Genomic DNA, 24557 nt, shown 5'->3' on the forward strand with positions numbered 1-24557 from the left:
TTAGTTTTATATCTTCCCAATAATAAGCAGCTTAATTCCCGAAAGACTTCAAGTTTGGAAAATGGTATAATTACAGAAGGTAATATAACGACTTTCAGACAAGATAAAAAGCTGAGTCAGCAGTCTTGCAGAATCAGTGAAAATGGCATAACTGACAAGGTTTCAAGGACCTTGACTATTCTGAATGGGAAAAATTGGGGAGATACTATTTTTTTTTAAACTACATAAATGCATTGCCTGATCATATGCAGGATATTATTAATAGTCAGGAATGCGTGTATGCAGAAACTTGCTGTCTAAATGCATATGGCTATCTGAATGAGCCCTAAGCAGGGTGACTTGACTGGCACTACAGAGGAATGACAGTATTAAAAACAAAATAGTTTGGTATATAGGCTTTGCTTCCTGTATGCATTTCAGCACCTATCTACTGGAGAGAATAGCCAGGATATGATGGACATAAGGGTATGAATAGGTCCGATAATCTGATGGGAATTAATATCCAGTGACCAGCAGGATATACTTACTTTAATAAGAGTCCCATCTTCACTTTGTGAGCCTTTGTACAGCTTCTTCTGCTTCCCACTGCTGATGTTAAAAATCCTAAAGCACAAAACAAGAGGGTCACAAAAGGACTATTTAACATTGGTATTCAAAAAATAGATCAAGTATCTTAGGAGTTGGATAAATATTAGACTAATTAAGGTGAGATTAAAATGTTAGAACACTAGAAGGGATATTAAATAAAAAGAGCAAAGGAAAATACAATAGGCAAAGGGCAGGAATACAAAGCAGCCAGATATTAAAGTGATATTAAAGGTTAATTAATTAATTAATTTTTTTAAATAACTTATCTGCCCCGTGCAATGGTTTTGCATACAACAACCCTGATCCTTTTTTTCTCAGATCTTCGCTCGCGCTCCTTGCTACTCCCCCTTGACCATTGCCCCCATTAGCAAGCCACTTACTATGGGGGCACTGGTGCATGCTGTCTCCCGAGCCCCGCTCTGTGAGCCCATAAGACAGACAGTCGTGGCTCTGCCCCGCCCACTCTGTTAGCTCCTTTGTGGCTCACTGGCTGTGATTGACAGCAGTGAGCGCCAATGGTTTTCGCTGCTGTGCCAATGAGGAGAGAGGAACTGGGACAGGCGAGGTTCCAACCATGTACGGGCAGGCTAAATGTACCAAAGCTGATCCATCAACTTGGGTACAACCAGCCTGCTGGTGTTTAAATGCGTGGTTGCAGGAAAAGAAAAAAACTATATATGGCCAGCCTTACTGGTGTCAGATCAATGAAGACACCTCTGCGGTTCAACTAGTAGTTGTGACAATGAAAGCAATAGTTATGTCTGTACTATTCTACAATAACAAGCCAGAGCAGTTTCATTTAAATCTTACTCTGATCTTTCAAGATATTTTGCATATGAAAACACAAAATTAAATACAAAAGTTAAACCTTACCTGATATTTCTGTCTTGGCAGCCAATGGCTGCATACTTAAGGCCAGGATCTACATCCATATCATACAGGGTTGTTTTACGTACTATGTGGTGTGTGCGAGTGAAATGGATAGACCCGTCTCCTGTCTGAAAATAAGATTCACAATTACCAAACCGTAAAATGCTGAAAAAGACAGGTTTTTCTTAAAGTGATTGTAAACAATCACCTTGTAAAACCACCCTTTCCATTTAAAATAGAAATGAAAGGCAAAACATTTGTGTATAGATATAAAAAACATTATAAATACCTTTTTTCCCCTTTTTTGTATGTGATCACATTCCCTCTGTTCTGTTCCCAGCTGCATAAAGGTTAGAGGGAGAAGAAGTAACAGCCACTGATCTTCCCAGTGAAAGGCTGTGCAGGAGGGCTTATCAGGACAAGTCTGATCATTGGAGCAGAGCAGGCTGAGTTCCCAGCATAGCTAGAGAACTGACAAAGGTGTGTTCTCCTGTTTAGTGTGGTCAGTTGTTAATAGGAAGGCAGAGGGACTGACAGGACCACCAGGGATTTCACACAAAGCAAGCAATTCAAAGAGAACAGGATACCTTTCATACAAGTACATGGTACAGAATGCACATATCAGAAATATGAAATGTTGGGGTAACAAACGCTTTAAGGACACATGAACTAAAGGAGAGCTACTTTCTTATATTCTTTCCAGCTCAACCCCCCCCCCCCCCACCCCCAGGGATTCCAACCACCCTCTAAAGCTCAAAATTAAAATGTGGCCGGTTCAGCAAGTACTGGTTGAATGTTGATCAGTCTATGGCCATTCTCGCTCAACAGAAGTCGATCTAACAAGCAGCATATACCATAATCAGTGTAGAGCAACCATATAAATACAATCGAAATATTGAAAAACAATGATAAACAAAGTCCCTTTGTATAATATTCACCGCTGTACAACTCAAAGTGACAGTTCAAAATGGTAATCCAAAAATTATTGTGATGCAGTGAATTCGGAGACCACCAACTATGGCTGAAATGCCTGCTCACTTCCAGATAATGACCCCCCCACCTACAGAGTCACAATCGCCTATTAAGATGCCAGTGGCACCCTATGAGACGTCTTAATTCACTGGATCACAATTTTTAGATTACCATTTTGAACTGTCACTTTGCCCAGCAGTGAATATTGTACACTGGGACTTTGTTTATCATTGTTTTGCAATATTTTCATTGTATATGGGTTGTGCTACATGGATTATGGTATATGTTGTTTTGTTTTGAGCATTATAGGTGGATACACTCTGATAGGTGTGGGCACCAATTGGCCTCGGTTTAAGGCCATTGTATATTATTTTTACACTGAATTTTTGCACATAATCTTTGTAATATTGCGCTGATTATACATGGTTTCACAGACATAACCAGCAGGACTGTTGGAAAACTTTTGTTGATCACAGACTAGTCCCGCTGTCAATATACAATGGCACAGTAGGGAAGATTACTCCATCCACCTTGCATGTGTAGGTGGGTGAGAAAAGCCCATTTTTTTTTTATTCAGCCCACTGGCTGATCAAAAAAATGAATGATCTATGGCCAGCCTAAAGCTGAATGGATTCCCTCATTCACACATGTAAGTTGTTTGGAGGAATCCTCCCCTCTGTGCTATTGTATTCTGACAACAGGGACTCTTCCGCTCTCAGAAAACACTGATCTTTGCTGCAGAGCTGATCGGACAAACATTTTCCAACAAGCTTATTTGTGAAAAGTGATCATTAGATCGACTTCTTACAAAAAAAACAGCCATAGATGGTTTGAAATTTTACCGGTCCCTACCGAACCAGCTGAATTTCAATTAATCTATGGTCAGCTTAAGTCTTCTATCAACAAGTTAACACTCCTGTGAGATCCATGCTCTGTGAGCCACATGGAGGAGCATAACTGCCACTGAAAACTCTACAGGCAGTTCCTTGCTTCTTCTGTTAATGCATGTAGAAATTACCATTCATTCCTACGGAGGGGCTGTCTATTATGCCTCTCAAAGTTTGCAGTGGCGACTCCCTGTGGACTTTGCAGCATCAATATGGCCATATGGGCTTAAGGTACTGTGGTATCAAACTCATACTTAACAGACCTGTGATGCTACCAAGAAATATAATAAAAAATGCACCGAAGACTAAAGCAGAAAAACAAGGGATTGGAGGATATTAGAATGTATTCTATAAAAAAAGAGGCACGCTAGAAGGATGTCTTTGCAATGAGATGAGGGGGGTGGTGCAGCAATTTTTTATTGCATCCACAAACAAAATACACATCATACATAAAATTTAAAAGAGTGCATGTAATAGAATTGTTAAAAGAGCCACAAAACAGCTACAAAAAACGATTAGCATTCGTATGACTCATCAAAGCGTCAGAGGATCTGGTTTAATAATTGGACAAGGTTTATAGACCTTTTACTGCATTTGGTCATGGATGAGTTGTTTGCACTTGTTACTACTGCACTTGTGTAACGATATCGGGATTCACATACCTGTTCAGCAGTGCGGAAATACATGCTCTTATCGGCTCCACAGCTGATCATCCGTACTTTGCCATCATTAGCTAGAAAAGTAACATTTAAAGTGGTTTGCACTGGACATGAGGGTTACATTATAAAGAATTGTGGCACTTTGTGGAGCTTGCATGCAAAACCCTACATTTTACTGCAAATATGGCGCCCCCCCCCCCCAGGTAAATGTGATATCACTCAAAAATTTGAATCTCCCTTACACTGTACAGTACAATGGAACTATGCTTTAATAAGCAGTGCCAGGAAACTAGTTATATCAGTTTGTGAGCTACTGATGCTATCCATGAAACAAACTTTGCTAAAGTAAAAAAAAGGTTCCATCAAAATGAGATGATTTGATAAGGCTGTTGTTGTTTGGAGGCTGCCACAGTGGTTTGATTCTTTTTGTTGATCACGGGTATTTGGGATTGGCTCTCTTTTTTCCCCTCTCAGTCTGATTATTATTTTGAATCAAACCTGGTTACTGTGAATTTGTGGACAATATATATCTGGAGCTTCCCTTGGATGGCAGCCTTTTGAACTGCCTTTACCTAACCATGGAGTGGGCTTAAACCCTTGGTCATCGTTGTCTGAGGGATGGTGGTCACCCACTGGTCCATCCTCACATGATTTTAAAAGATTTTTACACATTTGTGAATATATTCGTTTCGGTTGTGATCATGGCTTTTTGAGGCAGATATTGAATCATATCTTTGTCAGATACGTGGATCCTGAAGAAGCCCTAGATTCGGGCGAAACGCATTGATCCAGATCCAAATGTTCCTTTCTACGTGCTCTCCTATATGGGATAATCCTGTCTGTTATAATGTTCACATTACATTGAAAATCTATGTTTTTTAAACATTTGATGTATTAATAAATTAAATTATGTTTTTATGAATTTGTGGATCATTGCATTATTGGCAATTGCTTTATGATAAGGTGGGCACTTTAAAATCCCCTTTTTCCCACCATCTCTTCTAACTGAAGAGCGGTGGGGTCTCACTGTTCAATGTATGCTTTTTGGGGATAGTGCCTTGTTATCTTTCAGTACAGAGTCTTCCCCCCCCCCCCCCCCCCCACCTATCTATTTATACTTATAAAGGTAGGCTGCTGTCTGCGAGACTTCTTGTCCTGTTCTAAACATTGTCACTAGGACAGGAAATCCAAACAAATTTCCAACGTAGACAACAATAAAGTTGTTAAGCTCTAAACAACTTAAACAAATTAAAAGAAAATTGACATAGGCTCCATCCCATCTGCAAAAAAAAAAAAAAAAAAAAAAAAAGTTAATGCCTAACTCTTGGCAAATGATGCCTTGCAGTTGGGCTGTGTCACACTGCAAGGGTTAATTGCTCGTTTATGTCTAGGGGAACAATCAAAAGGAGATCTATTTAGCTGATCCTCCACTCCTTCCCACAGCAAGACCAGCCCTTACAGCTTCTGCACCCACACGGTCTAGTGGTCTAGGATCCTGACGTCATCAAGACCAGAGCAGGGTGCATAGCCCTGCTCTGGATGTGAGGACACCAAGGGACATTCCACTGCCAGATCATGGATGATCAGGTAAGAAAAACGTTTTCTTTGCTCCCCTAGACAAAACACGCTATTAACCATTGCCATGCAGGCACAAGCCTACTGCAAGGGATAATTTATCTGTCCAGAGTCTGGCTTTAAGTTTTACAAAGGGCTCACCTTCTGACCCACTAATATATACCTTGCCATTTGCTACTCTGCGACTCTTTCCTCACAGTCAGCTCTAAAATCCCCAGTGTTAGACATAAGGGGCAGTAGTAACATCAGCCTTTCTGTGATTGGCGAATACATCAAAGCACTCACATGGGAGGCAGTCACGTGTCCCCCATACCTAGAAGCACCAGGTATTGTCAGTGGACGTGGAAAGAGCAGTTAGGGAGTGCTGACAAAGTATCAGTTGGTCACTGGGGCCTCTGTAGACATTGTCACTTTGCCCTGAATAGACAGGGTGCCATGGTCTCAGTGTATGTAAGTGTAATATTTACAAGCTTGTTCACATGGGCATTGAGGCCAGTACAAAATGAATGGGTCGTTTAGGAGTCCTTATCCAGCAGGTGCTGTGCACAGGCAGCCTATTTATGCCTATGAGAACTCAGCAGCTGCATGGACACAGCTGCTCATCCTATTGTGACAGGCATACACGGCTCAACCATACATATTTACCACCCAACCACAAAAGAAGACGAGCCCCAACAATGCTAAAGCTTAAAGTTACTCTTTCACGAGAGACGTATGGGGGCCATCATTACTGGCCTCCTTGAAAATATGATAGTTGCCTGTACTTTTTGAACCACAGGTATGGAACAAGCATGTTGTAAATGAGTGCAAGAAATGCTAATCTATTTGTTTCAGATCAGCTTATCAGACAGCACTGAAGCTTCAGAATGACAGCAAGGCATCTAGCAGAATTCAGCAATGGCAGCCTCCATAAATTCTCTTACATTTCTTTAAAGAAAGATGGGATGGAGGAAGTTTACTGAACATGTTGAGCATTAAATCCTTTAGGTCAGTACATTTTTAATTTCCAGGGTAATTTGTGAGCAACACCAAAAATCCAACTCAGGAAACTAGACAAAGGAACGAGGACATTCGCTACACATTCATAAAGCAGAACATCCTGTGTGTACAATTAAAAACATAGTGCCATCATCTTCCAGGTAACATTAAACTTTGTAAGAATCAACAGAGAAATTACCAGCAAATTTCACAGCAGTGATCGATGAGGAATGATCATCCAAGGTTTGCTGGAGGCTGTAATCCTTAGAAGCATCTAAAACGTGGATAAGTCTGTCTCGGCTGGCGGAAGCCAAGAGGTTTAATCCTGATAACCGGAAGAAAAGGATTAATGAGGATACATGTGTTTACGGTCAGATGTCACTAATGGGTTTAGGAAAGCACACATTATCAAGGTAAAACACTTTCTAGAAATTTAAAGTTGAATCACACTCAAAATAAGCTCTCCTGCAGATGGTGCAATAATCTATCTTGGCTAAAGAAGCGGGAAGTACTTTGGGCTCTAGTCCCGTAATCCCTCTTAGAGGGAAGATAAGAGTTCAGCAAACCATGTGAATACAAGTAAAATTGCTGACCATTTTTCATAATTGTATATATTTATTTACATAGCAGCCAAAAAAGTGTACTCTGACAGGGGTGGATGCCACTGACAGAATAGAATGTTCCAGTGGGGGGTTGTCGGGGTGGGGGGGAGGCAATTTCTCCATCCACCTCGTTTGTGTGGATGAAGGAATATATTCGCTTTTGTCTTATTTAGAATCAGGTGGTTTTTAGTAAGGTTATATGCTTTTACACATGCACATATATGCAATCAAAACAGACTCCATCCTTTTCCTTGCAAATCCTGATGATGTCACTATAAAAGAGCACCTGGGACTCAAGTGGGTAACAGTGAAATAGAAAGGCAAAAGTGAATACACTAAAATCTGCATATCATACATTACCCACTCCAGTAGTTACAGAACACTCTTCAGTGCATTCAGTCAATTAACTTTGTAAAGGATCAGCCAAAATGCTTAGAAAGGCATAAAGCTGATCAGTAGCAGTAACAGTGTTTTGTGACTGCTGGCATGGGTTATGTTGGATGGTCTGGCATATTACCATACAGGCCATTCGAAACCTTTAGCTACAAGTTGAAAAATGGGCATGTAGCACAGTAAAAATGTCACGTTCGTAAAAAGACATCTTACACTCAAATATTTAGTAATAGTTTCAGTATATCTGCCCAGTGGCGGGACAAGGTTACCTAGAGCCCAGGGGGAACATGCCAAACTGTGCCCCCCAAAAAAATTTGGCCCCCAAACAAATTCCTCCTCCTCCCAGGACAAATCTGCCCACCCCTGCCCCCCCCACCGAAGATTTCCTTCACTAGCACAAATACTCCCCACTCATCCTTACTAGCACAAAGCACCTCCCCAACACCATATCACCTCTTCTAGCACAAATCCCCCAAATTCCCCCTCCTAGCACAAATACTCTTCTCCCATCCTCCATCTCAACAAAAATGGGATTTTTGACTTATTGTAAAATCAGTTTCTCTGATATTCATTGACAGACACAGCTCCTGATATTCTTAACCATTGAGTTATACAGCCCCTTACAGGAGTAGGACACTAGGCAGAAAAAAAGTCTAGCTATGCCAATGGGCAGTCCCAGGGGCAGTGGTGGGATTCAGCCGATTCGCACCGGTTCCATAGAACCGGTTGCTAACTTTCTGCAAGTTCGCAGAACCGGCTGAATCCCTCTGCGCGTCTAAGGACGCGCAGTACAATTGAATGTCCCGCGCTCGGGCAGACGTGCGGCGGAGCAGTGCGCCCCGACCCACCCATTCTGTGACAATAGCGAATGAGAATTCGCTATTGTCACACGGATCCTCCTCCTGGCCAATTAGGGAGCGGGTCCTCCCTCTTCCTGATTGGCCGAAAGGCAAACACCGTGCCATTGGATGAGGAGGAGGCGCCGCGGGAGGACTGAGGACTCGGAGACGCGGGGAGCCGGGGACTGAAGAGAAGCTGCGACTGCGAGACCGTCCGTGAGGTAAGTGCATGGGTCTCGTGGGGGGATCGCTGGCACTCTGCAATGGGGGGCAATGCTGTGGCTGGCACTCTGCAATCATTGGGGGGCAATGCTGTGGCTGGCACTCTGCAATCATTGGGGGGCAATGCTGTGGCTGGCACTCTGCAATCATTGGGGGGCAATGCTGTGGCTGGCACTCTGCAATCATTGGGGGGCAATGCTGTGGCTGGCACTCTGCAATCATTGGGGGGCAATGCTGTGGCTGGCACTCTGCAATCATTGGGGGGCAATGCTGTGGCTGACACTCTGCAATCATTGGGGGGCAATGCTGTGGCTGGCACTCTGCAATCATTGGGGGGCAATGCTGTGGCTGGCACTCTGCAATCATTGGGGGGCAATGCTGTGGCTGGCACTCTGCAATCATTGGGGGGCAATGCTGTGGCTGGCACTCTGCAATCATCGGGGGGCAATGCTGTGGCTGGCACTCTGCAATCATCGGGGGGCAATGCTGTGGCTGGCACTCTGCAATCATCGGGGGGCAATGCTGTGGCTGGCACTCTGCAATCATCGGGGGGCAATGCTGTGGCTGGCACTCTGCAATCATCGGGGGGCAATGCTGTGGCTGGCACTCTGCAATCATCGGGGGGCAATGCTGTGGCTGGCACTCTGCAATCATCGGGGGGCAATGCTGTGGCTGGCACTCTGCAATCATCGGGGGGGGCAATGCTGTGGCTGGCACTCTGCAATCATCGGGGGGGGCAATGCTGTGGCTGGCACTCTGCAATCATCGGGGGGGGCAATGCTGTGGCTGGCACTCTGCAATCATCGGGGGGGGCAATGCTGTGGCTGGCACTCTGCAATCATCGGGGGGGGCAATGCTGTGGCTGGCACTCTGCAATCATCGGGGGGGGCAATGCTGTGGCTGGCACTCTGCAATCATCGGGGGGGGCAATGCTGTGGCTGGCACTCTGCAATCATCGGGGGGGGCAATGCTGTGGCTGGCACTCTGCAATCATCGGGGGCAATGCTGTGGCTGGCACTCTGCAATCATTGGGGGCAATGCTGTGGCTGGCACTCTGCAATCATTGGGGGCAATGCTGTGGCTGGCACTCTGCAATCATTGGGGGCAATGCTGTGGCTGGCACTCTGCAATCATTGGGGGCAATGCTGTGGCTGGCACTCTGCAATCATTGGGGGCAATGCTGTGGCTGGCACTCTGCAATCATTGGGGGCAATGCTGTGGCTGGCACTCTGCAATCATTGGGGGCAATGCTGTGGCTGGCACTCTGCAATCATTGGGGGCAATGCTGTGGCTGGCACTGTGCAATCATTAGGGGCAATGCTGCGGCTGGCACTCTGCAATGATTGGGGGCAATGCTGTGGCTGGCACTCTGCAATGATTGGGGGCAATGCTGTGGCTGGAACTCTGCAATGATTGGGGGCAATGCTGTGGCTGGCACTCTGCAATGATTGGGGGCAATGCTGTGGCACTCTGCAATGATTGGGGGCAATGCTGTGGTCACTGTGCATTGAAAGGGGGCACGCTGGTCTCTCTGCATTGAAAGCGGGCACGCTGGTCTCTCTGCATTGAAAGGGGGGCACGCTGGTCACTGTGCATTGAAAGGGGGCACGCTGGTCACGGTGCATTGAAAGGGGGCACGCTGGTCACGGTGCATTGAAAGGGGGCACGCTGGTCATTCTGCTGGGAAAGTCGGAACTGGTTACTAAAATTTTTGAATCCCACCACTGCCCAGGGGGTATAGTCCCTCTCTCTGCTATAGGTACTTACAAGCAGTGTCCAAAGAAAACAACTCCACAGAGGGGTGGGTGCTGTGTCTGTCAATGAACATTTGAGAAATGGATTTTACGGTAAGTCAAAAGTCCCATTTTCTCTTTTTTTGACTGACACCGCTTTTGATAGTCTTTACCATTGGGACATCCTAAAGCAGTTTGAAACATGAGGGGTGGGAACAGCAAAAAAATTCCCAAGGCTAAACAGTAGCCAACCAGGCAACAGGAGGTCAACCAAAACAACTTGTGCCCTCCTGAAAAAACAATACACCCTCAAAGAGGACCAGGTCCTCTAAACAGCAGCCTGCAAAACCTTGCAGCCAAAAGAAGTATCCTCAGATGCCAACACATCCACTTTATAAAACTTTGTGAAAGTGTGCACTAAGTGGCCACCTTGCAAGCCTGCGTCACTGACGCCTGATAACGGAAGGCCCAGGAGGCACTAAGCGCCCTAGTAGAGTGCTCCTTGACGGGGAAAGGAGGAACCTGACCCCTGATGGAATAGACCTGAATCATTGTCTGTCTGATCCATTTGGAAATGGTCGTAGAGGAAGCGGGCAACCCTTTACGAGGCCCATCCATGAGCACAAAGAGAAGAGTCTGACTTCCTGAAAGACTCCATCGCTGCCAGGTACACCATAATTTCCCGGACCGCATTGAAGTCATGCAAGGCAATTTCCTTTAGATGTTTAGGCCTGGGACACAGGGAAGGGAAACAATGTCTTCATTCAAATGCAAATCAGATACAACCTTTGGAAGGAACGACGGACAGGGGCGAAGAACCACCTTATCTCTGTGAATCACCAGGTAAGGTGAATGACAGATCAAGAAAAGCTTGCAGCGCTAGAAGTAATATTGCAAATCACAAAACTAAGTGTGATAAAACAAATAAACTTAACCAATGACTCAAATCATGATAGAGTGCATTGAATCAAATAAACATTATAGAGTCCAAGTGAAAAAGTCCAAACAAGATAAAAGGAAAAAGCTGCATTTCCGGGTGCTCAATGTAATCTCATGTCACCCATGTTGATTATCCTCCACCAAATGGAAAGAATGCGAATTCACCAGAACCATATGCTGTCTAAGTTAAAGGACAGCGCATACGCAATATGGTATAAATAGGACCACTCTCTGGAAATCAATGTTGTCAGTAACAGAGATAGATGTGCTCCCACACATTTAGAACGGTATTATCAAAAGATGTTCCAACCAATCCGGTGGGATGAATCACAAAGCATGAGAAAAAAAAACTAAAATCTCATAGTGTAGTAATTATTATATAAAAAAATTTTTAAAAACAGACTCACATGAGTAAAACACCAATTGTAAACAAGTGGTGAAACAAAATACTGGCACTAAAATATCATAACCAAGGTCCATAAGTACAACAAAATGTGTGCAGGTAATGCTCAAGCACTTACTGTAAATGCGGCCAAACTAAATATACACTTACTGTGAATGCGGCCAAACTAAATATAGGCTGGCGGCTGGACCTCGGGCCTATATAACAGGATAACACCACCAGCAGGAGAATCTCCCAAAGAATTTCAAAGGGAGGCTTCTGGAGGACTGAAACCAAATTGAGGTCCCAAGGCAGCAACGGAGCCTGCATTGGAGGAACCAAATGTCGGACACCCTGAAGAAAGGTACGCACCAGGGAGTGTGTGTGGCCAAAGGTCGTTGGAAAAAGACCGCCAAAACTGAAACCTGGATGGTCAAGATCCGAGCCACCGAGGATAAGATAATCACACCACGCAATGTACATCTTCCACGTACGATGGTAGACCCTCCTAGTATTAGATTTCTTAGATTTCCTAACCGTGTAGGAATCACTGACAAAACCGATAAAACCCCTATCCTTCAGCACCTGACGTGCAACAGTCAAGCCATCAAAGCCAGCGACTGTGAAGCAGGATGGCAGATTGGTCCTTGGGACAGCAGATCCTCCCTGACAGGAAGGTTCCAAGGAATGTCGGGGACCAGCCGCACCAGATCAGTATACCAACCCCGACGAGGCCAGTCCGGAGCCACAAAGATGGTGGGTGAGGGCGCACCTTCATGCAGAATGAGGCTTGTGTGCATATCTGGAGAAGCCTGCTCTCGGTTTGCCAGACCAGCTTCATTTGGATCTTCCAGAGGCGGCCCTGAAAGGCTTCAAGCTCTTGTCAGTCTATCCTGAGGGGCGAAAAAACTTCTTATGAGCCAAGAAAGAAGGCCCACGTCTATGGTGAGGTTCTTTGCCCTTAGTAGCCTGCGGAAGAAAGGTACTCTTCCCCCCGTGAGACCTTCTATGATGTCATTCAGGGTAGCTCCAAACAGGCGATCTCCTTGAAAGGGAAGATCAGTCATGACCTTTTCTAGAAGTCTGGTCCGTAGACCAGCATTTGAGCCAAAAAAAAAAAAAAAAAAAACGCTGAAAGACCACTGCCAAAACAGAAAGGGGAGCTGCAGCAAAAGAGGCATCACAGATAAACTGCAGACCCCTGGATCAGCTGGTCCACCAGCTCAGCAAAGGCAGGGGGTTCTCCCTCCAGGTCACAGCGTAAAATCTCGGTCAGAGTTTGCAACACTAGGGCAATGGCGAATACCGGCCTCAGTGCCGAACAAGCCAGAGTGTACATATTGTGGGCGGCCACAGCCTCTGCCCTCCTGTCAGTCGGATCCTTAAAGGCCGGGGACTCTTTAACCAGGAATCATGGTTGCCTTGTTAAACCTGGAAACCAGAGAGTTCACCACAGGTGGAGGGCCTCCTCATAGGGGTAACGCCTAATAAAGTGCTTAGGGACCCCATGAGGATGCTTTAGTCATCTCCACTCTCTAGCGACAGTTCTTTTAAAATAGGCAGGGAAAGGAAACCCCTTTGCCGCTCTGGATGGCTTGCAAGTGCCAAAGGGAACCTGCACCTCCGTCACGGCTGCATCCTCAGTCTTCAAGGTTTCACGCACACAGATACAATCAGTGATTTCACCAGTGCCTTTTCGTGCTCGGTTGCAGACCCAGCAGGGTGACCCACGTCCTCAGCGGCCGAATCAGATTCAGGATTTGATGAGACAGATGAGGCAGGAGAAGGCGGGGGCCACTTTTTGCTAGCCCATCGCCCGAAAGCCACCTTCACCAGGGACACCAAGAACTCCAGGACCACCATCAGTGCATCGATGGATGGTTGGGACCAGGAGGGCCCCGCAGCCTCAGAGAGGGGATCAGGTGGTGAGATGTGCTCCAAAGACTCCATGAGTCACCAGGGGAACCCCACAAAACAGGTGTAAAACACCGCAAGGGACACCCCCACCGCGCTGGCAGCACTACCCAGTCAGCAGTCACAAATCACCAAGCGATCCTCAGCAGAGAGGGAGAGAACCCCACCAGACTAACCACCCAGCAAAAACAGGCACCTGCAGCCACCAGGATAATCTGTACTGCACGCAATCAGGAAGTAAAGGGTGTCAGGCGTAGGCACCAGGTGATGAGGAGGGGCTCCCACCGCTGAAATCGCCACCCACAGGGCTCCACTGTCATGGCTGCCGCTATTTTCAATGGGAAACCACCTCAAAATGGCCACCGGACAAACATAGCCGCCATGCATAGAAACACACAGGCTACAACAAAATGTAGGCCCCGTGTAGCACCACAAAGCATCAAGGGACCCAGGAGAGATCTCCCACCAGGTAAATCCCCCCCCCCCAGCCTTTGCACAGCTGATCAAAAGGTCGCCGGCACCGAACCCCCCCCCCCCCCAGGCTCCCATCGCCAGTATAGCGCCCTGCTCCACCCCAGGAGGTGGCCCTCCTGAAACAGCCCCACATAAGTAGGATGGGGACAGATGTACATTGGATGCCTGATGGGAAGGAGGGGAACCCGGGGTTCGACCGTTCCAAGGAGGGGCCCATGTCCACCCAAAAAACCCTCCAGGGGGAGAGGGGGTACAGCTACGCATCATACCAGGAACTGGGTGGGCACCACTCCAGACAGAACCCCTCTCCATCGAAATGGGGGCTGTTAGCCAGGGTGAACCCCAGTGGGGCTATGTCACTGCCGACCTTGGGCGGAGCTTAGGTCTGCGCACGCTCACTGGCCAGGCTGGGGTGACCACTGGATCTAGAATGGATCTAGACTATCCAGCCCATCGCCCAGTCCCGCAGTTGATTGTAGATCTCACAGCAAAAATCCAGGAGCAAAAAAATTTCTATCTAACAAGAAATTTGCCAGGACCATAGAAACCAGCAAGAAACTAGGACCTTACTCCTGACTAGGCAGAAAACTGTGGAGTTTTCTTCTTCTAACTGCTTTTACCAAAACTGGGTACCTATAAGCAGAGAGAGGAGTATACCACCTAGGACTGCCCATTGGTGCAGCCATACGTTTTTCTACCTAGTGTCCTACTCCAGTAGGGGGCAGTATAACCCAATGGTTAAGAATATCAGGAGCTGTGTTTTAACGAACAAAAAAGAAAAGGTGCAAAAAAAAAAAAAACCAAACACTGCTGTGGTAGCACCACTGCTCTGGTGGCACCACCTGGTCGCCAGTAACAGAGCACTTAATCGATTCTCAGCAGAGAGGGAGAGGACCCCACCAGACTCACCACCCAGCAGAAACAGGCACCTGCAGCCATCAGGATAATCTGCACTCCAGGAAGTAAAAATATCCAGGAGTCAGGCCCCTAGGGGATGAGGAGGGGCTCCCACTGCCGAAATTGCTGTCCAGCGGGCTTCAATGGCAAACCACTGCAAAATGGCAGCTGGACCACACAAACATGGCCGCCGTGCATTGAGCACAAAGGCTACAAGAAAACGGGGGCCCGTACGGCACCACGAGGCTCCCAAGGACCCAGGAGGGATCCCTAGGCCTCAGAAAATTGGCGGCGCACCCCTCACCCCCATCGCCAGCACAGCAGCCTGCCCCACCCCAGGAGGTGGAGCAAGACACCCCACAGCCCCAGCGTGAGTGGACGGAGGGCAGCTGATGGGGAGCGAGATGGCCCACAGGGACCACCAGACCCAATGGGAACCTGGGGGTCCAAAAGTCTCTTGGAGGGGCCCATGTCCACCTCAAAACCCTTCAGGGGGAGAGGGGGGACACTTACCATACCAGGAACCAGGCTGGCACTGCTGCAGACAAGACCTCCTCTCCATCTAAATGGGGGGGCTGTCAGACAGGAGAAACGCTGTGACTCGGGCCGAGACCTGGTCGTATGCGACCTTGCGAGTCATTTAACTCACAGGCCAGCCCCCATCTGGTGGGGCTATGTCGCGGCCGACCTAGCGCGGAGCTGAGGTTTGTGCGCGTACGCTGGCCAGACTGAAGTAACCACTGGACCTAGATTATCGAGCCTGTTACACAGTACATTATGGCACTTTTCCACTGCAAGTACCAGCTAGTACCGGCTCGGCTCTACTCGGCCCTGCTTGGCCCGGTTTGCTTTTCCACTGCTGGTACCGCATGGTATAGGGTCGGAACGGTTCGGTACGGTACGGTATAGGTTTGCTTTTCCACTAAAGTAGTACTAAGTTAAGTGGGTGGGATAACAACGGGGTGGGTGGGATTCTCTGACCAATCAGTGGCTAGTAGTGACTGCATGCAAAGGATTGTGGGATATGGTACCAGTTTGGTACCTGTTGGAACCACAATCGAGTAGGTACTGTTTTTTCAGAGCCGTACCGTTCGGTTCCATGCAGTGGAAAAGCAAACCTATACCGTACCGTACCGAACCGTTCCGACCCTATACCATGCGGTACCAGCAGTGGAAAAGCACAAAAGGGTGCCGAACCGGTACGGTTCCATGCAGTGGAAAAGCGCCATTAGTTAATTATAGATCTCACTAGGAAAAAAAAACAGGAGAAAAAAAAAATCTATCTAAAAAGGAAAAAAATTGCCAGGAACAGAGATCCCAGCAAGGAACTAGGTTCTTACTCCTGACTAGGTGGAAAGAAACTGGGTACCTATAGCAGAGAGAGAGAGTATACCCCCTGGGAATACCCATAGGTGTAGCCAGACTTATTTTCTGCCTAGTGTCCTACTCCTGTAGGGGGCAGTATAAGCCAATGGTTAAGAAGATCAGGAGCTGTGTCTGTCAATGAACGAAAAAGAAAATCCCCCTAAGTCTCCACTCCCACCCAAATTTCTCCTCCTAGAACAATTCTTTCCCCCTGCCGCTCCCTCAAATTCCCCCTCCCAACACAAATCCTCACCCCCCTCCATCCCCTCACGGCACCTCAGTGCTCAGGGGCAGCAGCTTCACCTGCCCACCCCTTGTCCTGGCCCCTGTATCTGCTTATACAAGTGCGAAAAGTTTGAGATGTAAAGTGGTTGAAAAGTCTAAATTTTTTTTGTTTTTTAAATGCATTCTCCACATTAAGTTAAAAAAAAAACCCACTGACACCTCAGCCCCCCCAAATCCAGAGCTCCCCCACTTCCTGGTCTCAGACACCAGCAGTAACGGGAACCATAGTATCCTGCTGCTATTAGTCAAATCCTGTGAGGAGGGAGTGGGAGGCATGGCCAAGCTGCACTGTGTGTCTATAGATGCAAACAGCCTGGCTCAAGAGCATGCGACAGCTTGCTTAGGGGGCACTCGGAAGATGATCAGCCAAAGAGGAGGTAATTGACTGCTCTGTGCAATATCGTTGCACAGAGCAGGTAAGTATAACAATTTTTATTTTAAACCAAGAAAGGGGGGAGAAAAAAAACCTTTACCACGGGCTTTACACGCGTGCCGACTGTCCGTGGCTGGCTGGTTCTCCCGTCTCAGCAAAATAGCAGACTTGGAGGAACTAATCGCAGCTATGCAGGACAACCCTTCCAAATTCACCACTACCTGGTCTTGTTGAACTCATTTCCAAACCACCCCAGAATATCGCAGGCTTTTAGGTAACTTCCCAAGATTAACTATTTTATCGAGTGCACTCTTGGGTTTCAGACTGCTTACGTACTTCCACCATGTTTCTCCGAACGATAACAACATTCTTATGGAGGGAGGTGGAGGTGGGGAGGTCGGGCGCTACTAAATTCTAAAGCAACCTGTGCATGTGCCCCTCTCCTGCCCTTCACTCCCTCGGGTTCTACAATACAACCCTACATTTATCAGCTCCCCTGTTCCTCTCCCTCCCCCAGATTACTGTTTCTCTCTCTTTATTTTTCCTTTCCTTCTCCCTCTCCCATTTCTCCCTCCTCATTTTCCTTCAAATTTCTACTCCCTCCCTAATTTTGTCTTGTTTTCTGGATGCTTGGCCCCCACAGTATCAGGACTTCGGCTCACTGTATGGTGTAGCTCCTTTAGTCAACCTCCTCCCTTACAGGAGGACCTTGGTTTTGCATTTTTTTTTGTGTGTCTCTTGAATGTTATTCACATGTCTTTTTCTGCGTGTAATTGTCTTCCCACAAAATGTTTCGATTGATGGCAAACCGTACTGAAAAATATTCATGGGATTACTTGCAATCCATAAACTGTGTTTCCTTCTTATATTGTTTGTTATGGCCCACTGGACTCTCCCTTATTCCCCAGCCTTTATGTACATACTTCATTTCAACAAATAAAAAATTTTGTGAAAAAAAAAAAAAAAAAAAAACCTTTACTACAACTTTAAGTAATAATGTTTACTGGCTGAGTATTTAAGCTTTTGATACAAGTCCAAACCCCTAGTCAGGCTTCATACAAAGAAGCCAGACTAAGGGATCCAAATGATTCCTTCCAAACATTTTCATCAATAAGTTAGCTAACAAACAGTAAAGCCGGCCATAGTGGTATCAAAATTTGGTCGGTTCAGCAGTGACCAGCTGAATTTCGAACCATCTGTGGCTGTGCCTGTTCGTCAGAAGTCAATCGTTAGGTTTATGAACTGTAACACACAGTCGCTGCAGTATTAATATGGAGTTTCCCCGTTTAGAGACATTTACAGTACAAGACAATCCGTTACGAGACTATAAATGCAGGAAATTCTTACCTGTCTCTGACTTTGAGTACTCCAGACACAGAATCTCAGAGTCATGGGCTTCTACTTTCAACAGCTCTGACAGAGATTGTAGTTCATGTACCCTGTGGCATAAATGTAAATGTCAAATTTGCAATACAAGTCTATGCACTGTAACACCATAAAGAATTTGTAATGCTATTACCTAAGAGTACCTGTCCTGTCCCCTGATGCCAAGTGCTGGCCATTGGGACTCACACACACAGAGCGAATGCCAACCTTGGTGTCTAATATTTGTGGGTCCACTTTGTCTGCCAGACCAGCAGTGTTACAATCAGTGTCCAGCAAGGCCTGCGTGTTATTGTCTATCAGGATGATTTTCATCAGATCCTGAAAAGAGAGGGTTAAGGTATATTAGCAAGACATTAAACTGGTTGTGAGCCCTTACATATATCCAATGAAGTGACTTTCCTCAGCTGGTATACAGAGATAAAACTATTCCTCCTACATAAGTTGTACTTGTTTATCTGTAGCCCTCTCTTTTCTACAGCCTTCTAAAACACACTGATCAAAACTATTTCTCTTGCAGACAGGGGGCAGGGATCTGTCGTCACACAATGCACAGCATACAGGAAGGAGTGGGGTGTAATCGGAGGCCCGGCAGGCTCTGAGAGAGGATCAGGTGGGGAAATGTGCTCCAGGGACTCCATGAGTTAAAAAGGGGGACCCACAAAAACAGGTGTAAAAACACTGCTAGGGACACAGCACCAACCGATCCTATGGCAGAGAGAACCCCCCCAGACTCACCACCCACTGATCAGGTACCGTAGCACGAGGCCATCTGCACATATGGGGCAATCAGGAAGAGAAAAATCCAGGAGTCAGCACCAGGGGATAAGGAAGGGCTCCTACCGACGAAATCTCCACCTATATATGCTTCACAGTCGCGGCCGCCGCTATTAGCAGTGAGAAACTAGAAGATGTCGTCCCAAGAGCCCGGAAAACGATACCAGCAGGAAGGGTGTCCCTAGCAGGAGCCTCCACCAGGTCCGTCCGGTCGCCGGCAACGCCTCCCCCACCCCCATTGCCAGCTCAGCACCCCAGACCGACCTGGGGAGGGGGGGTAGGCAGATGAGGGGCGAAGTGTCCGCAGAGACCACCGAGAGGGGGGGAGGGGACACTGCATGGGAAGGAGGTCCAACCATCCCAGGGAGGAGCCCACATCTACCCCAAGACCCTCTAGGGGGAGAGGAGGGACAGCAACTTACCATACCAGGCACAGGGTGGGCACCGCTCCAGACAGAACCTCCTCTCCATTGAAATGGGGGGCTGTCGGCCAGGAAGAATGCTGCGACTCAGGCTGAAGCCAGGTCATATGCGACTTTGCAAGACATTTAAATTGCAGGCCAGCCCTGTCCAGTGGGGCTATGTCACGGCCGACTTAGCGTGGAGCTGAGGCCTGCACTCTCGCTGGCCAGACTGGGGTGACCACTGGATTTTTAAAAATATCCAGCCCTTTGCCCATTACAGCAGTTGCCCCTGGGACCGATTATAGGTGTAGTCAAGCTTTTCCTCTGCCTAGTGCTCTACTCATGTAGGAGGCAGTATAACTCAATGGTTAAGAAGATCAGGAGCTGTGTCCATCAATGAACGATAATGGTATTTATTTACAGTTACTAAAATAATTGCATTTCCATGTTCTGTGTACTGTGGGAGACCAGATATAGTGAATACAGATTCTAGGTTTACTAACACTTTAAAGAAAAATATGTTTTAAAACAAAAAAGGGGATCCACTCAAACACAGTACTTTCATTGCTTTAAAGAAACAAGAGATTGCGGCATTATTTAAAGACTAAGAGCATGCCTATCTAACCATTTTAAACAAATTCTGAAGCTCTATGCGATTCAGAAACATTAAGTCATACCAAAGATGGGAGATTGCTTACATTGCTGAGGATATTTCGATGTAGTGCAGTTCCATGGATGTTTGAAGTCTCCATATTCCAAAGACGGATAGTACTATCAGAGGAGCATGTTATGAAAGAGTTGGGTGGTAACCAGGCCTGGTTACTATCCTTCATCTCAGGGTATGTCTGTAAAATTCAATCAATAGTGAAACAGATGTTTACTCAGGTTAAAGACAACCCCTGCTACGTAAATTGACCACAACACAACTTCTATTAATTTGTTTTAAAATAAAAATATAATGTAAACCTCAGTGGAAAAAGGAGTGGGAAATAAGTGTAGATCCTAAAAGGGCTGCTTGTGGATGTGGTGCCCAGTGCTTTATATCGGTATGCTCTCATCCAAAGTTTTTTTCTTTAATCTACATGAACTCCTAAAATGTGTGTCTGAATGCTTCACCCACAGGGCACCATCAGAAACAAGATGGGGGGGGGGGGGGTAGCCTGGTGGCAAATGTGCAACTATTACTAGTGCCAAGTACCATCTCCTAAGGAGTTTATGGTTTCATTTCATGGATTTGAATTGAGCAGTGCGCTGTGATGTCCCATGTTTGTTGCCTCTCTTTTGTCTCTAGTTTTCCCAAATATAGCAATTTGGAATTGTACTGCATTTGACATCAGAAGCAGCTTGCAGTGAAATAATTGTGTAATAACATTGGGGCTTATTTACTAAAGCCGGAGTGTGCAAAATCAGGCTCCCTTCTGCATAGAAACCAATCAATCAGCTTCCAGTTTTTTTTGGAAAAGATTAATTGAACAAGCGGAGGTTAGAAGCAAATTGTTTTTTATGCAGAAGTGAGCCTGATTTTGCACTCTCCAGCTTCAGTAAATAAACCCCATTGGTCTCTTAATAGCTTCTAAAATTACGACAGCCACACACATTCTCTATAATTTTATTAAATATGCTAAACAAATCATTAAAGCGACAACTCCAAGAATGAATAACCTGTTTGTATGCATGCCTGTTGGAGAATGACACTGTAGAAGTAGTACGTGCATGTCTGCCCTGACTTGCATTGGTTTCCTTTGGCTCTCTAAGCTCATATATCGATCCAGCCAACGCTAACCATCAGTACTAGGAGCTATTTCATTTTGAGGGAATATAGCTGGGTACTGTTTGCAGCACAGGGAAAAGCACAAAGTACTGAAAGACGCCATAAATGACAGCTGCAGAGGTTCTATGAGTAGGCCTTTATCCTAGAGGCAGCCGTTTTTAAATCCAAGGCTCTAACAAAAACGTTATGAAAATGCTAAACAAAACCTTTCTACAGCTGAATGCTCAAAGGACAGTTCTGGCCTAACAAAAACTGACTGTTTTAAAATGAAGGCTTCCCTAAATGATTACATATAACTTAACATTTTGGACACTTTGCTTGCAAAGGAGCAGCGAACATACAGTCTAATCTAAACACTGTATAAACGCACAGTCAAAAGGGGGTGCTTGACAAGCACATTCCACACCTGCCAGACACCTCTAAATACTGCATGCATGACACTAGAGGATATCTTTCTTTATTCACTCTTCGGGGATGGGACCATCAAACAGGGTTGAAATTTTTCCCCCCCCCATCAACAATATTCCTTTTAAGATAAGCCAGCCACAGGAGAGGATGGTCCCCCTCTCTCCTCCATAGCACAACGGTGTAATAATTAGCTCAAATTACCTGATAATGTAGGTTTACGTACCAATCCAGCAAGAAAGACCCCTTCTAAAGGGTCAGGCCATAATTAAACACATCTGTATTGGAGTTAAATAGTAAACTTGACCAACTTGGTGGTAATCGCAAAGGGGGCTAGTGTAGTGTAGCGTGCATGGTTAGGGGGAGGCTTAGCAAATGTTGTTTTTTTTTTTTTAAGTACAACTGCACTTCAGTGTGTTTAATAATGCTATTAATAAATAATGCTGTTCACATGGCTGATATCTAATAATTTATACAATCAAACACACAGAACAAGCACGTAATATAAAAAAAAAAAAAAAAAAACTGCAACAAAAGTCACTGTAAATTACTGTACACTGCAATAAAAAAACTCAAAATACAGGTTCTGTTATAATACATGTTCTCAGATTTGAATTGTGCTGTTTGTGAGGAATAAAACAAGGCTTTATATTGGAGTAAAAAAACAGACAACCCTTTCAACCTCTTAGCTTGTTGGACAATAAGAGGGTTCCCTGGAACTTTATAGCATTTCCTGAGTTTTAGCTCTTTTTGCTGAAGAGGAAGCCAATTTAACAATGCTGCAGATGTCATCAGCTATAAGCAAATGGAGCATAAAGTGTAAAAATCCTTATTCCAAAAACACAGCAGATCAAGATTACTTTCTCCTTTCTGCCAGCAGGACGCTAATAAGGAAATGTTGTGCCCACTTAAAGCGATTGTTTTTTTTTCCTATAAAAATGACAAAACGTGTTATACTTACTTTCTCTGTTGCTGTGGAGTAGCCCGGATCCTCCTCTTCTCGGGTCCCTCTTGGGCTCCCCTGGCCCCTCCCTCCTGCTAAGTGTCCCCACAGCAAGCACCTTGCTATGGGGCACCCAAGCAATGTCACAGCTCCCTGTTTCCATTCAGACACGGAGCCCCGTCCTGGCCCTGCCCCCCTCTCTCCTGATTGGCAAGCTGACTTTCATTGACAGCAGTGGCAGCCAATGGCGCCACTGCTGTGTCTCAGCCAATCGGGACAGAGAATCTCAGATGGCTGAGACACTCGTGGACATCGCTGGACAGAGAAGGACCTCAGGTAAGTGTTAGGGGGTGCTGGGGAGGCTGCTGCACACAGAAGTTTTTTTTTATCTTAATGCATAGAATTTAAGCAGACCTGCTTCTTAACCCCAGGATTTGACTCACACAAAGAAAGAGGTTGATGTGTAAAAAAGTATACAATTCAAAATACAAATAAAAGCATCCTACTTTGCACCATTGGTGTGGTTAAACTTATATTGTGGATTTCTTTGCCCCCAGCCTCTCTGTGGTTGTAAACCCTTACATATACCCAGTAAAGAGAGTGGGCTCAGGTGATACAGAGAGATGAAACAAATCCTCTTACATAAGATGTACCTATTTATCTACAGTTGTCTGTCCCCTACATCCTTTCAAAGTGCGGAATTTAGACAGGATCCCTCAGCTCTGGAAAACAGGGGGTGGAGAGCTAAGTTACATCAGTAAAGAGAGCTCTGAGAGCTGACTGGAGGGAAGGGACACACCCCTTTCACACAAAAAGTTCCCTTCCGCTGACATTTTTCTGTTGGGGTCAGGAAAACTTCTCAGAAGAGACTCATGCTGATAGAGGAACGGGGCAGCAGACAGAAATGAACCTTAGTGCTCTGGATTGAGACAAGTACACACTATAGCCGTATATGCTTTGTTTATTTCTCATGTCTGAGGTTTACAACCACTTTAAGCTGGCCATGGATGGCTAGACCAGCCCACTGGCTAACTGAAGAAAAAAAAAAAAAAAAGGATGATGGATGGTGGAATCTCTCCCTAACCTGCCTTCTCCTGCCAGGACATTGTTTTCTCTCAGTGGCTCCTGCTGCTGTCAGCATACACCATTCAGCAGCTGCAGCTGCTGATCAAGAAAAGTTTTCCAATATTCCCCTTTAATAGAAGTCAATCAAATTCTGTCGAGCAGGAATGGCCACACAATGTGAATCTCCTGCTGCGGCCGGTAGCAGCTGTAAGAACACCTGAATGGGATGCAGCCACGGTTGGCTGAAAATTATACATTCGGCTCGTTTCATTTTTCAATCAAAGGATGTTGGGCCAGAGATAGGGCCACCCACTGAGTGAATTTCAACTGGTTTATCAGGAACTAAATGAAATTTACTCAGTGTATGGCCAGTTTTATATTCATCTGCTCTCGATACAGACACAGTATCTTAGATGAAGCTCCATGGTAAAAATCGGAGTCAGACCTGCTCATGTGCTATGCACTTTCCTAAAGAAAGTACATCTTCTGTGCCCTGGCAGCCTGTAGTCTCCTCCAGGAGCTACTGTAAGGAGGTGACCATGTAGGAGCACAACTGGGAGACAGCTGTTAACTCATAACATCACATGCATCGCATACTAGCTCATTATGAAATACTTACCTTAGAACGAAGCTCCGCAGCTCGCTCACCTCCCTCACGGGCGACATGTTCGGTCACTCTTCTTCCTGCTTCGCGGCATCCGGCCATCTGATTGGCTGAAGCCGCGGTGACGTCACTCCCGCGCATGGGCGGGAGCCGGCTTTCACGGCACTTGGCTCTGAAGGAACGGCACGAGCGCCCGTTCCTTCAGAGCGCATGCGCCAGTGATGTCACTGGCTGCATGCAAGCTAAATATCTCCTAAA

At 46.1% G+C, this 24557-nt stretch overlaps 1 protein-coding gene across 5 annotated transcripts in view; it reads right to left on the bottom strand.

The window, feature by feature from the left end:
• MAPKBP1 (mitogen-activated protein kinase binding protein 1) overlaps positions 1–24557 on the bottom strand; it is a 288826-nt gene that overhangs the window by 49879 nt on the left and 214390 nt on the right. For all 5 annotated transcript variants that reach the window (XM_082275307.1, XM_082275308.1, XM_082275306.1 and 2 more), the window contains exons 11-17: positions 20210–20356; positions 18467–18651; positions 18295–18386; positions 6729–6854; positions 3980–4050; positions 1462–1586; positions 528–603 (exon numbers count right to left, since the gene is read on the bottom strand). In XM_082275307.1, coding sequence (XP_082131433.1) covers positions 528–603; positions 1462–1586; positions 3980–4050; positions 6729–6854; positions 18295–18386; positions 18467–18651; positions 20210–20356 — 822 coding nt within the window. The remainder of the gene's footprint in view (positions 1–527; positions 604–1461; positions 1587–3979; positions 4051–6728; positions 6855–18294; positions 18387–18466; positions 18652–20209; positions 20357–24557) is intronic.

This window comes from Pelophylax lessonae, assembly GCF_965119305.1.
Source record: "Pelophylax lessonae genome assembly, chromosome: 13".
Taxonomy (NCBI): Eukaryota; Metazoa; Chordata; class Amphibia; order Anura; family Ranidae; genus Pelophylax; species Pelophylax lessonae.